Raw genomic sequence first — 13,565 nt, 5'->3', positions numbered from 1 at the left:
AAATATCAAGCCACAATTCCAAAAAAAGAAAACCTGGATGATAAGCTCATGTTGTTGTCCCTAGAATCCCAATGACTGAAATGGTTTAGTAAATACCATTTACTATATAAATAGCACTGAAAGAGTTGAGGACATGTGATCCAGGGAGAAGGAGACAATGAAAAACTCTACTTTCTCACCTTAACTTTTATATCCCTCCTTGCCACACAGATACAAAATCCTATCAGAGGGCAAAAAGTTCATGTTAAAGTTTCTTTTAAGGTTGAATGGAATGGGATACATGGAGTAAATTGTGTTTGGCATTCTACTGGATTCCCTTTATGAAAAAAGCTTATGTTTTTAAAGAACTAAAAAGTCTTTCTGGTAGCCTAGACCAAGCTGTGCAGGGGGCTCATGTGAAGTGCAGCATGTGTGAACAGCTTTGCAGCACACTGACCTGTAGTGGCACAGCTGCAGAGTGACTCACCACAGTAGCATCAGTGTCAACAGACAGGCTCTAACAGTGCCTGTGCTTCTCACATTAGACTGAGGTTATTAGGTTGTTGTGGTCACATCTGTCCCCAAAGCTTGGACAGGCCACTTAACATTTGTTGAATAACTTGCATATAAGGCATGTTTTCTGCATTTAGTTTTTACACCTGTTTGGTTTTCTTTTCCCCAGTATAAACTACCAGATATAAAGATAGTGAATTTGAACTCAGATATCTGGGGTAGTATTCACCAAGTCCCACCAGCTGCTTTGTTTCAATCCATTTTAATTTTGATTGCTTAACAATGATAGAAATACAGAGAAATCCCTCACAGCAGAAAATACACTGAAAATTGCTCATGTAAGTTGACATAAGTCTTCTCATAAATACAGAAAGAAAAAGAATAAAGTGATAAATATTTGGAAAATAGCTACTTGAAGAAAAATAATATGATGAGGAATCAATATGTGAAAGTAAAATGTTTCAAGTATCAGAGTCCTGCCTGTAAGTTGAGCCACATAGCCCAGAGCTTAAATGGTTTAATGGCTTTCTGAACATTGGCTACATCTTCATCAAGGTGACAAAGGACTTCAAGTGGATTTTTCTGGATAACCTGCTGTAATGGACCTCAGTGCTTCTGACTCAGACTCTCCTAGATAGAGTGATATCAAAAGTCCACTGAAGTATTCAAGTACTTGGAAATACACATTTTTCAAAGAATTGAGGTATGCATATATTCCATTTGTTCTAATGATGTTCATCAAAATAACCAGTCTAGATTGGCCAAAATAAATTATAAAAAATTGATTCATACTTCGTTGGCCTTCTTTTTTCTTTATAAATGGGCATTCTTTTTTAAAATATATTTATATTGGTCTGGGGAGATGGCTTGGTGTGTTAAGAAATGTTAATGTTGTAACTAAGTGATTCTTACATGTTATTTATCCTTACTTGGTTACCTCATCTGTAAAATACATCATTGTGAAGAGTAAATGTTTTCATATGGAGCACTTAGAATTGTGCCTGTCAGGCTGGAGAGATGGCTTAGCAGTTAAGGTGCTTGCCTGCAATGCCAAAGGACCCAGGTTCAATTACACAGTGTCCACATAAAGCCAGGTGCACAAGGTATAGCATACATCTGGAGTTCATTTGCAATGGCTAGAGGCCCTGGCACACCCATGTCCTCTATCTGCCTCTTTAAAAAAAAAGAAAAAGAAAAAAGAATTGTGCCTGTCATATAAGTGCTATATGTTGAGGCTGGGGGAAAATGCTCAATGGTCAAAGGTGTTTGCCGGCAAAGCCTGGTGGCCTGGGTTTGATTTCCCAGCATCCACTTAAAAGTCAGATGCACAAAGTGGCACATTCATCTGGATTTCAGTTGCCGTGGCAAGAGACCCTGGTGTGCCCATAAAATTTCTCTCTCTCTCTCTTCCTTCATTCCTTTCTGTCTCTCTCTCTTTCTCTCCTTCCCTCCCTTTCTTGAAAATGAAGAAAATAAGTATTATGTGTTAGGCATCATTTTAGTATTATTACGATTATAATCACTAATATACCTGTATTTTAAAATGAGTTATTCAATTCAAAGCCTAATGAATAAATGTACACAGAATAGAGAACATCCTATATAGTTCTTCAAAGTCTCAAACAAATTCATTAGAAACTAATTGCACAATGATAATCAGCTGATGGGGGGACTTCTTAATAAGAGCCTTATTGAGACCCCCATATCCTTCTCTTTTTCAGTCCCAGAAATCCATCCTTTATACTATTATGACTAACTTCATATTTTCATCATGCTATTCCTGTTTTAAAACTTTCTCCACAACCAGTCCAATAACATTCAGACATACATGTGATCAACAAATGTATAGTAATTATTATATGCCTGGACTCAGAGAAAAAAATATCACTAGGGAATGGTTTTGCCATTGTGAAATTCACTTACTAGAGGACTTATAATCATATACACAGATAATTTAGAACAAAGTTAAATTTTCAATAATGGAAATCCACAAAAACATGCTAAGGAATAGAGATAAAAGTTAGCAAAACCCACTCCAGAAGGATAGAGAAGGCTTCATGGATGAAAAGACTCTGGGGCTTACAGTATTTCAAGTAGTATTTTGAATGTAATTTTTGGTATCAAGGACCTCACTAATTGGTTCACTATTACGATCCATCACTCCCCAACATAACCTACCTTTCCATTGTTTTTGGACCCATCTATTTCCTTGAAGAATTCACTTTTGATTTTGTCTGCAATTCCTCCTTTCCCAAGATGTTCTGTAATAATCCTCTACCATATAAAAAAAAAAACACCACCTCTCTCTGCCGAGTGAAATGTGGTCTCATCTCCATGAACATTTGTCAACTTGGTATAGTCATACACCTCCCTATTACATACAGAAGCATTTCTAACAGGCACATTCAGTAGATACTAATGCAATTTTGCAATTTTTAAAATAATTTTTCTCATGTCTTTCCTATTGTGCCAACTAAACTATAGCTGCCTTATGAAAAAAAATATTTCATAAGTTTATTTTATTTGTTCTATGACACCTGGCAAAGTGTCAACGCATGATATAAACGGTCAAATGTATTTTCTGAATTTAACTCTTTTACCAATTCCTTCTTTAGTTTATCTGATGTGTTGTAAATTCACTTTATGAAATTTTAAAAGTTCAAATAACTAGAGGTGAGAACATTCTTACTTCTGTCAGTTAATTTACTATAGTACAGTAGTACTATATGAGAAATAAACTAGCTTTTTAAAATTTGTGAATGTGAAGAAAACATGAACTGTGGAATAAATTACACATTTGACTTATAAGAAGCCTATGAATAAGGTGCTTGTACTTGGGAAGCCGTAAGAAAGCAGCATATTGTTCAAGGAGGGAATGTATTAAGACTACAAGTTTGAAAATGAAATGAGAATAATTAAACAGACATTTCTATAAAGAAGTATAATATACATATGTCAGTTAAAAGAATATTATGTCTACATGCACATATGTATGTATTATAAGTGTGAATTAGATAACAGAAATGAAAGTTGGGGGAAGATGTCTCACAGAGCTAATGATTAGACATTTTAAAATTCAGAACTTCCTTATTTTTTTTTCTACTGCTATTTCGCATGGTGTTCCATTTTGCTTATCATCTCTAACTCCCATTCATCTAACACAAACAACACACAGGTGCACAAGCAAATACAACCCACAAAACTAACTGTCTACAGGGGCCCTAATGATGACATCACTAATTTATAAAAGTGAGTAGTTGTCAAACTTTTGATCAGGAACATAAAATGCATCATAAAAAAAAAATGAAGCCTTGGTGCCAGTCATCAATTTGTTGCTTCTCAACTCACATTACCTGTTTTGCTAGAATGGAGTTGGGCCTTTGTATGTCTCCGTCAGCTATCTGAAGTTACATAGGGAGAGGGCACAGGAGAGCGAATGCAGGAGGAAACTTCTTCCTTTTCATTTGAACATGCCTACTCCAGAGGCTTCTCCAGCCTCTGAATCTCACAGCACATCGTCACTTTCAGCTCTTACAGCAAGGGCAGCTGCTCCCATCTTACACATAGTTTCTCCTGAATCAAATTCCCTCAGCAATCACAGCTTCTCCATCGCCTGGCTCTTTCAAAACAAAGTCTCTCTTGCACCAGTTTTTTCAGCATTCATGACTCCCCAGGCCCAGCTGCTGTGGCAAGAGCAGCTTCTCGGTGCCTGCTGCTTCTTTCAGCGCACACCCATCAAAGCAACCCGATAGTCCTCTCAAAGGCTTGCCTCCACTGAGCCACTACCCTGCCAACAACTCTCTTCACCACCCTAAAGGGTAGATTTCCACAAAAATTCCAGCATTCAGATTTCTAGAATGTTCCAGAAGCCATATTTCCAGCAAGTTTCCATCTTGGCTTTGCCATGAATTCTGTCATATAGTAGTTATGACCATGGCCTCGCCTTCTCAATCCTAGGTTCAGGAGTGTAGGGCTGTGGGTGGGGAAGAGGTTTTTCCTAGGTCTGCCTTGGCCCTGGGGATCATGCTTACCATTCCTGCTATTTGTGAATTCTTAGGAGCTTCCCTTTACTTTTTAATAGCAAATTCCTCATGATTCTAATCCTCTGCTACCATTCATAATTCTGTAAAGTTTTCTTTTAAAATAACTGTTTGGGTTTTAAACCCTGCTTGGGAGCTGACTGAAACCTCCTTATTATCTAATGAACTAAAATGTCCTTTAAATAACTACAGAAGAATTTTCTTTTGTTTTGTATTCTGTATACATGTTCAATATATATTTAAATTTATTCATTTTGAGTGTATGTATGTGTGTGTTATGAGTACAGGCATGCATGTGCCACAACATTCACATGTAAGTCAGAGGACAGCTTCTGGGTGTCAGTCCTCCCCTTCTACTTGGTTCTGAGTCAAGGTCTCTCATTCTCCTTGCTGCTCACCACTATGTTCACCAGACTAGCTTCCACAAGCCTCCATGACACTCTCCTGTCTACACCTTCCCTCTCCTACTCAGCTGCCATCCCTACCACAGCTTCTAAACTTTATGGGTGGGGGGGATCTGAATCAGGTACACAACAAGCACTTTATCCACTGGGACATCTTCCCAGCCTCTTAAAATGTATTTTGCTTGATGCCTGGAAAATTATAGACAGGGACAATAAATCACAGAAACATCTGAGATGAAAAGGATGATATCTCAGGTAAAATGGAAGAAAAGTAATCATTATAGAGATGAGAAGGAAGATGAGGAAGACCCCCAATACCCTCAGATGTACCAGTTTCAGAAGAATTTACATCCCAAAGTTGAAGAATGGGAAACTGATCCCCTCAAAACTCCTAAGCCTTGTATCCCCTGGGAAGTCTTTGCGAGGTACTGGAGGTAAAGATTTTCCATATGAAGACAACTGCACTAGACCAGTGAATTACTCCATCTCCAGTGAAGAAAGAGAAATCAAGAAGGGAGAAGCAAACAATTGAAAATTGAAAGGATAGGATTGGAAAAGTAAGACTATAGTCCTTAAAAATTAAGGAAATAAAAGTTTTCTTTACAAGAATGCAAAAAGAAACAGAGGCACATCACATCAAGTGTGAAACCTGACTCTCACCAGTACCTGTTTGGATAATGGTCTAGCTTCCAGGATTTGTGATTCAAACCCTCACATGGGTTAAATTCTTCATTTCCAGTGGTTCTGTTTCTTATTTAAAACAGTAAGTTTTCCTTAAATCCAGGATTTTAGTGAATCACATGACCAAGAAAGAGATGGAGAATCTTAAGTAGAAAGTAAAAGGATGTGGCCAATTTTTGCATTTGGGATATTAACAAGTTTGCCATGGCTCAGCAACTATCTTAAGTGCTAGATCAAGTATTATGACATTAGCTAAAGGTGTTGAAATATAAGGATGTGTGTTTTCTGTGAGGAAATGGGTGACAATTTAAAGGGTCAGTTTTTTTAACATGAAGAAAAAATATATATAAAGAATTCATAACAGATTCTCAACCTCCACTAAGGTACAAAAAGATTATTCCAGTTTGTAAAAAGTTTAAAACTCTTAAAAGAATTTCAAAGAAACTACTATTTACTGTTATTTCTGGAAACTCTGTAAATGTTGGTGCTTTAAAGGAAAACATTTGTGGAGAGACAGAGTGTGCTTTACATGCTTAAAGTATCAGATTCATGTTTATTCATATCTCCTATGAAATTCTGTATGACTGTGTTTTAATGTTTTAATGGAGTATGTGCAAGACAGACTGAGAGACTATGGGCACACCAGGGCCTCTTGCTGCTGCAAACAAACTCTAGACACATGCACCACTTTGTGCATCTGGCTTTAGATGGGTACTGGGGATTTGATCCCAGGTCATCAGGCACTGCAAGCTAGTATCTTTAAATGCCGAGCCATCTCCCCAGCCCTATAAATAAGGTTTCTGTCTTTATTCCCCTAAATCTAGGATTTTCTCCACCTAGGAAAATACCAGGTGGTGCTAATTGAATTAATTATTTTGGTCAAAAAGTCTATGTGCAACTTGCTTCATGGTAAACTGTTGGGATCTTTAAGATAAAGAATCTAGGGCTGAGGAGATAGTTCAGTGGGCAAAATGCTTGCTATGCAAGCCTGATGACCTGAGTTTGAGTCCTCAGAATTTATATAAGGCCAGTTGCATGGCACAAATATCCAAAATCACAGTGCGTATAGGCAGACAGAAAAGGGAGGCAGAGATAGGAGAACCCCAAAGCTAGTAGGCCAAGTACCTGGCTGTGTGCAACTGTGAATAAGAGAGAGTTTGCCTCAAAAACAAGGTGGAAGAGGTGGAAGGGCTGGAAGGATGGCTTAGCAGTTAAAGTGTTTGACTGCAAAGCCAAAGAACCCAGGTTCAATTCTCCAGGACCAACATTAGCCAGATACACAAGGGAGCACACACATCTGGAGTTCATTTGCAGTGGCTAGAGGCTCTGGAACACCCATTCTCTCTCTCTCTTTCCTGCCCTCCCTCCCTCTTCCTCTCCCTCTTTTTCTATCAAATAAATAAAATATTAAAAATAAAACAAGGTGGAAGACATGGGCGAACACTCATGGCTGTCCTATGATCTCCACATGTATATAATTGCATTCATATGCCACCCCCCACACACATCTAAAAGTAAACACTTTAAGAGCCAGGTGTGGTGGCACATGCCTCTAATCCCAGGACTTGGGAGGCAGAGGTAGGAGGATCACAGTGAGTTCAAGGCCACCCTGAGACTGATTACATAGTGAATTCCATGTTGGCCTAGGCTACAGTAAGACCCTACCTGGGAAAAAGGAAAAAAAAAAAACATTTTAGATCATTGTTAAAAATGTTACCTTCCTATTACATAATATTCTTATGGACATATAATATTATATGTTATGTGTTCACTTTCAACACAAATGTTTCCCACCATTGTAGAAGTATAATTAGACTGCTTGCTGAATATTTTTAAATCTGAAGGATGTACATGTGGTCAATAAATGAATTTTCTATCTTCATCACTTGAAGATCAAAAAATCAATAAATACATGAACATATCTATGCTTCCCAAATATTTCATAACTCTGCTAAGAATGATGGTTATTAATATGGGACAAGTTAATGCTAGATGTCTTTAAAATCTGAACAGTATAAACTCAGCCAGTCTATCACAGTAGTCATTTATCATGAAAGTCAATAATTACTTTTTCTTTGTAGGATGTAAACAGGAATAGAAAAAGACAAAGGAAAGTTCAGTTCTAAGGTGAACAAGCAATACGTTTACTGCCATGATACATCTATACCTACTGGTTTTCGGTATACTTACTTGAACAATGGAGTTCCACAAACAACACATCTATATATTCCAGGATCTTTGTGATGTGTGTATTCTCCTTCAAAGGCACTGATGAACATAAACAGACCATCAAAAATTAAAGCAAGAGTTACTTCTCACAGAACATACTTGTCTACAATACATTTCTCTAATAAATCTTTCAAGGGCTTTTTGTTCTAAAATGAGAACAGACTAACCATAGAAATATGAACAATACTAATATATTTCAAATCTCTATAATAAAATGTGTATATAACTACTCTAAACTAATGCATGTTAAATAAAAAGTCAAGCCACCTAGTTATGTAATACTTACAATGTTTTTCTATTTTTGAAAAGAGTCTGCAGTTTGAGTCACAGAAAGCACATTATTATATAAGATTTCTGCTACTCCACACTGTCCATGGGTATACCAGAACATGCAAGGGTCTAAGACTTCAAGTGGAAGAAGTCTTATTTGGGGGTTTGAAAAGGAATATTGCAGCTTTAAGGGAATATTTTTCTAAGTTAACAATCTTAAAGGCTAGGAGGTCATTCAGCTAATACAAATCAGCTGTGGTCGCCCAACAAAAAGTCTATGTGCTCTGCAGCTTGTTTTTATTATCCTTTCACCCTCTTTACGAGGTCCAATTTTTTTATAAACAGAATTTTTAAGAATGACCTAATCTCTGGTTGTTTGTGTGCATTAAATCATTTTGCTAGTCATGTACACAACAGGACGGGCAAAAGTCCTCAGTGGTGAGGACCAGCCCACCACTGGCTCAGTGTATAGTGAGGATGGACTTTGTTAGAGATTCAACACTTGGTAAATTCAGTAAACAGTAGATTCTGTGACAGGAAGAGGGTGCTGCCTATTAACAAGGATCCCATGTGTGGTAAAGAGCTCTTTCAGTTCATGAATGAAAACACAAAGTTACATCATTAATAAATCTGGATCAGAGGTAAGTTTACGGCTTCATGCCAAGCTCCATGGCATAAATTAGACAACAAAATCTTTAGACCTTGGCAAGTTACTTTTGAGCTGGAATCAGCTGAGAGACTTTATTCACTAAAAACAGTCTTGGAAGTGCACGAGCTCTTTTTTCCAGGATATAGGGCGAGCTTCCAAGGACCAAAGCCATGTGAGGGCAGTTATTGAAAATTTTTGACATTCCAACCACAAATGAGCCAATAAATACTTTCTCCACATGTGCTTCAAAAAGAAATTGGAGTGGGGTAGAAAGGAACTAAATTATGCTACCTTCTTTTTGCAGCCAAAACGTCTATACTTACAATGGCCACCTTCAGAATTTCAGCTTCCTGGCATAGCTCCATGTCCTCATGGTTTTGCTTACTGTGATGTCTTCCCAAAAAATGTACCTAAACTGCTATTACTTCCACACATTTTGTTGTAAACTAAAAACAGGCCCTTAACAAAAGCTCTGTGACTTCACATAAGATAGAGCGTTCATTAAAAGGAGGAAAGAACAAATAAAACTTACTCTTAACCCAAGTATTGCCGATTTCAAAAACACAAATTTGCGGACTTCAGCAAGTAAATACAGAATTCTTTGAAATAATTGATAAGGAAAAGAATTCCAAAGAAGAGAAAAGAAACTCATGCTCAATGGCTTTTTATTAGTGTGCCGTACCTTTCAGTCCCTTTCTCCTGAGTGACATGGTACTGCAGGGGTGTCAGCCGCTTCCTCAGTTCCTGCTGGGAAAAGACCACCTTGCAGTTCTTTTTATCCCTACATGACCCTGGGAAGAGAAAGAATATGGGAGAAAGAGGCTTTTTAGCTTGAATCCTAAATGATTGTTTTGGCTGGCTGCCACAGCTCAACTCCTACAGTCACTCATCAATGACTAGCCCAGTCCCTAATGCACGAGGAACTCTTACCTGAGCTGCAGCTGATTATTTCTGTAAGTTTAAAAAGAATGTTTCTTAAGATCCAAGTGATTCCACTGGAGCAGTGACAATGTGTTACAGCCAAGGCTTCTAGTATGTGAAACTAAAATCTCTCTGGACATTTATTTGCAAGATGGTGATATATCCTCCCTCTCCTAATACTGAAACTCCTTTTTTAAAGATCAATTCAGAGGGCTGGGGAGATGGTTCACTCAGTAAAGTGCTTGCCACACACACATGAGGACCCAAGTTTGGATCCCTAGCACCCACTTAAAATCCATATGTGGTGTGCATGTCTGCAATCCCAGCACTGAGAAGGAGGAGACAGGAGGGTCCATAGGGTTTGCTGGCTAACTAGTCTATCCAAATCAGTTATCAGGTTCAGTGAAGGACCCTATCCTGGAAAGTAGGGTGGACAGTGATTGAGAAAGACACTTGGTAGTGACCTCTGGTCTCCAAATGCATACACACATACATACACATGTGCACACCCACACACTTTTGAACATGCATACCACACACACATAAACTCATGAAAATAAATTTAATAGAACATATATATATTTGCAAGTATTTATGACAGGCATAACCAGTCAAACTATAACTCTCCAATGATTCTGCAGCCTGGCAAAACAACTTGAAACATCATTCAATAACCATTCTAGATGATTTAACTACCACCCTATTTATTTTTCTGAGGATCCTATTGATATATTTTTCTACACGTAAAATTTGGTGTGTGTGTGTGTGTTTCCATCATATACTTCTTGTAGAATCCTTAGCAATATATGTTTTTCCAAAGACTGTATCCCACCATGTTAAACAGGCATCAAAAGAACTTTCAATAGATTGCAAGAGAAGGTATTAATAGTAAATTCAGATTCAAGAAATTCCAAAAAAAATACAAAAATGGGAAAAGGATTTCATCAAGAAATAAGGGACAGTGAAATTGATTTTATTTATAGGCCTACATTTTCTTTTTGCAAAGTACAGCTAGGAAGCCTTCACTGATGCAGTGCATTTGAGTGGTGACGTAATTTCAATATGGCTGCAATAACAAGGATAGTCTTTATTTGAGCCTACACAGACTGTAGTAAAGTATTGGAACAATACCTATTTATAGGCAGTATTTTATTTTACCTGAACAAATGATTGAAAAGAAATATAACTCCAGGACAGGGCAACCCTTACTCAATGCAGTAAAATTGCTTTTCTCTGCCATCCATCACAGTGGGAAAGAAGCTCACAGATGGTCCTGCATGTAAAGATTTCTTACCATGTTTTGAAGTTTCTAAAAGAAAGCTTTCATAGTGTCTTGAATGTTAAATTCAACTTCTTTTGAAATGCAACAAAATGTGATTTAGGAGTGGAAAGACATACTACTTCTTCTCTTCTTAAGGTACCTAATATCAAGGAACATGCAAATAACCACTGATCTGATTCGTGGGACTGAAGAAGTTTATCAGTTTCCAGAATCAGGGCCACAAAGACAGAGTTGCTAATTCTCCATCAGAAAATCCAGAGGCAGGAAAACAGCAAACCAGAGCCAAACAGAAAGGTAACCTTGGCTAAAGGCCTGTGGAAATGACTGTGGAGCTTCTGCTGACCTTTAGCAACATGCTATCTTGGCCCATCGCTGGCCAAGAACTAGCTGCAGGCACAGCTAGTACATCAGTAATGGTGCTGCATCTCTCAGCTCACTGGGCACCACATCATACCAGGTTTATGCTGGTGTAAGTAACCCTAAGTAACCCTACTTCCATTCTTACTATTGTCTAATAAGTAAGTAGAAATGCTCTCTGATTAACATTTGTTCAGTTTGAATTAAGAAGGGCTCTTTCTTAAATAAGTGGACTATGATAAGTAAGTTTCTTTTCAACTCATTATCTCACTATACGCTCCTTAAATATTATTTCGACTTGCCAGGCATGGTGGTGCACACCTTTAATACCAGCACTTGGGAGGCAGAGGTGGAGGATTGCCATGAGTTTGAGGCCACCCTGAGCCTACATAGTGAATTCCAGGTCAGACTGCGCTAGAGTGAGACCCAACCTCGGGAAAAAAAAAAAAACCTATTTTGACTGATTTATTTGTTAGAAAGGCATCTTTGTTAATTTTGTCAAAAAGTTCATTAGTTATAAACTTTACATGACAAATTATTGTGGTTAAAATTATACATTCCAAAGAAATCAATAATTTAAATATAGACAATTAGAATTAAGCAATTCTGCCCAAAATATTTTTAGTTAATATATGTTCATTCATACAAAAAGGCCAATTGTGTTCCCAAAGCTGAGAGAACTAAGCTACCCATCTGTATATCATTTAGTACAAGAGAAGCAACTGCAGGTTTAAATTACATGGTATTGGATTGCAATTTCCTAACATTGGATGCTTTTCTGCTTTTTTACCTTGAGTCATTTACTAAGAAGTGTTCATAAAAAGTAGCTTAAAGCACAGATGCTTGCAAATCATTTAGGTAAAGATGTTTCTCTCTTTTTCATTCTCCCTCTCTCAAAAATCTCTCTTTTCTGAAGAAAAAGAATAAAGCTGTTGGTCAGTATTGATGAACCATGCCAAGTATTTGTACAGGGAAAAAAGGTAAAATTGAAAACATCTGATTGAAGTAAATAATACAAACATAAAAGCTTTACTGGTGAATGAAGGGTATTGAAGAGACTTTATTTCATAGATTAGAAATTACTTTTGATCTAAACATTCTTAAAAACAGATTGTTTTCCACTATGAACCATCTCATTAACTGTGCTACAGAGACCTCATTTTAATGGCGAGCTTTGAAAGAGTGCTGCTGTACTCCTTTGTTAAGACTCCATCTTATTTGGGAGGGGAATAAAGATTTCAGTCCAGCTTTCTTTGTTTGTCTTTCAAGAACCACTAAAGCAGTATTCACACAAATTTTGTAGGAATGTGCCCTATGTCATAGCCTACAAATTATTTGGTTTTGGTGCACTTAAAGGTCATCTTCCAAATTAGCAAAATTTTCCTACATCCTGGCTTTTCAACCTTAAATATAAATATTGTTTCTTAACTGTAAGTGAGGTTTATTCTCTAAGAAATACTAGTGATTATTGAAAGTTGTCAAATTTTATACATTTTCATTCTCTGGTCATACTGTGTTCTCAAAATAATTGGGCTTTTAAAGTCTACCTAACAGCAAAAGGAAGTGTATATGTACCAGAAACAATTACTGTGATTTTACAATTCAATGAAAAGTCAGTCAGCTTTTAATAAATGACTTTCCATATAAATAATAACAACAAATAACATATTTCTTGGAAAATTGAAAGATATATTACATTAGCTCTTCTAGCATAGCCAAAATTGGGATATATAAATTCAGAAAAGTTTCACTTTTGTCTTTGATTTTCCTATTACTATCACACTTTTCCAAAGTCATGTGGTGCCACTGTTAATTTTGAAGATATCATTTCATTTTGAAATTCTAGAGTAATTCACTGGCTTCCCATTACTATCTTAACTTAGGTACTTTAATTTTCCTATTACATAGGGTAATTTCACTTTTGCATTATATGACATCTGTTCAATGACCTCTAGATTGGCTTAGAAGTATGTTAGGGAGAGGACCTTTCTCTTTATGTGAACATTAAATAGTGAACTCTTAAGGCACAGTGTGTGTGTGCCTATATAGGTAACACAGTATGTCTGAGGGAGCAAAGTTAATCTCTCTAGTATTTAATCATGACTCATTCTCTAGAGTATAACTTTGGTGAACAGCAGATCTCCATCTGCCTGAACCAATCCAGAGGTATTTATACACTGAAATATGCCCAACAACTTTTTTTAAGGCATTTGCCATGTTGTTGCCTAAAGGCAGAATTT

General features: G+C 37.0%; 1 protein-coding gene across 2 annotated transcripts in view; it reads right to left on the bottom strand.

Moving 5' to 3' along the window:
• Positions 1 to 13,565, bottom strand: part of Msrb3 (methionine sulfoxide reductase B3) — a 151,044-nt gene that overhangs the window by 91,843 nt on the left and 45,636 nt on the right. For both annotated transcript variants that reach the window (XM_045152860.1, XM_004650063.3), the window contains exons 2-3: positions 9,448 to 9,556; positions 7,808 to 7,885 (exon numbers count right to left, since the gene is read on the bottom strand). In XM_045152860.1, the coding sequence (XP_045008795.1) occupies positions 7,808 to 7,885; positions 9,448 to 9,556 (187 nt within the window). The remainder of the gene's footprint in view (positions 1 to 7,807; positions 7,886 to 9,447; positions 9,557 to 13,565) is intronic.

Source organism: Jaculus jaculus, chromosome 6 (genome assembly GCF_020740685.1).
Source record: "Jaculus jaculus isolate mJacJac1 chromosome 6, mJacJac1.mat.Y.cur, whole genome shotgun sequence".
Lineage (NCBI taxonomy): Eukaryota > Metazoa > Chordata > Mammalia > Rodentia > Dipodidae > Jaculus > Jaculus jaculus.
Note: the sequence above shows the minus strand (reverse complement) of the source record. Positions and strands in the feature narration are given on the sequence as shown.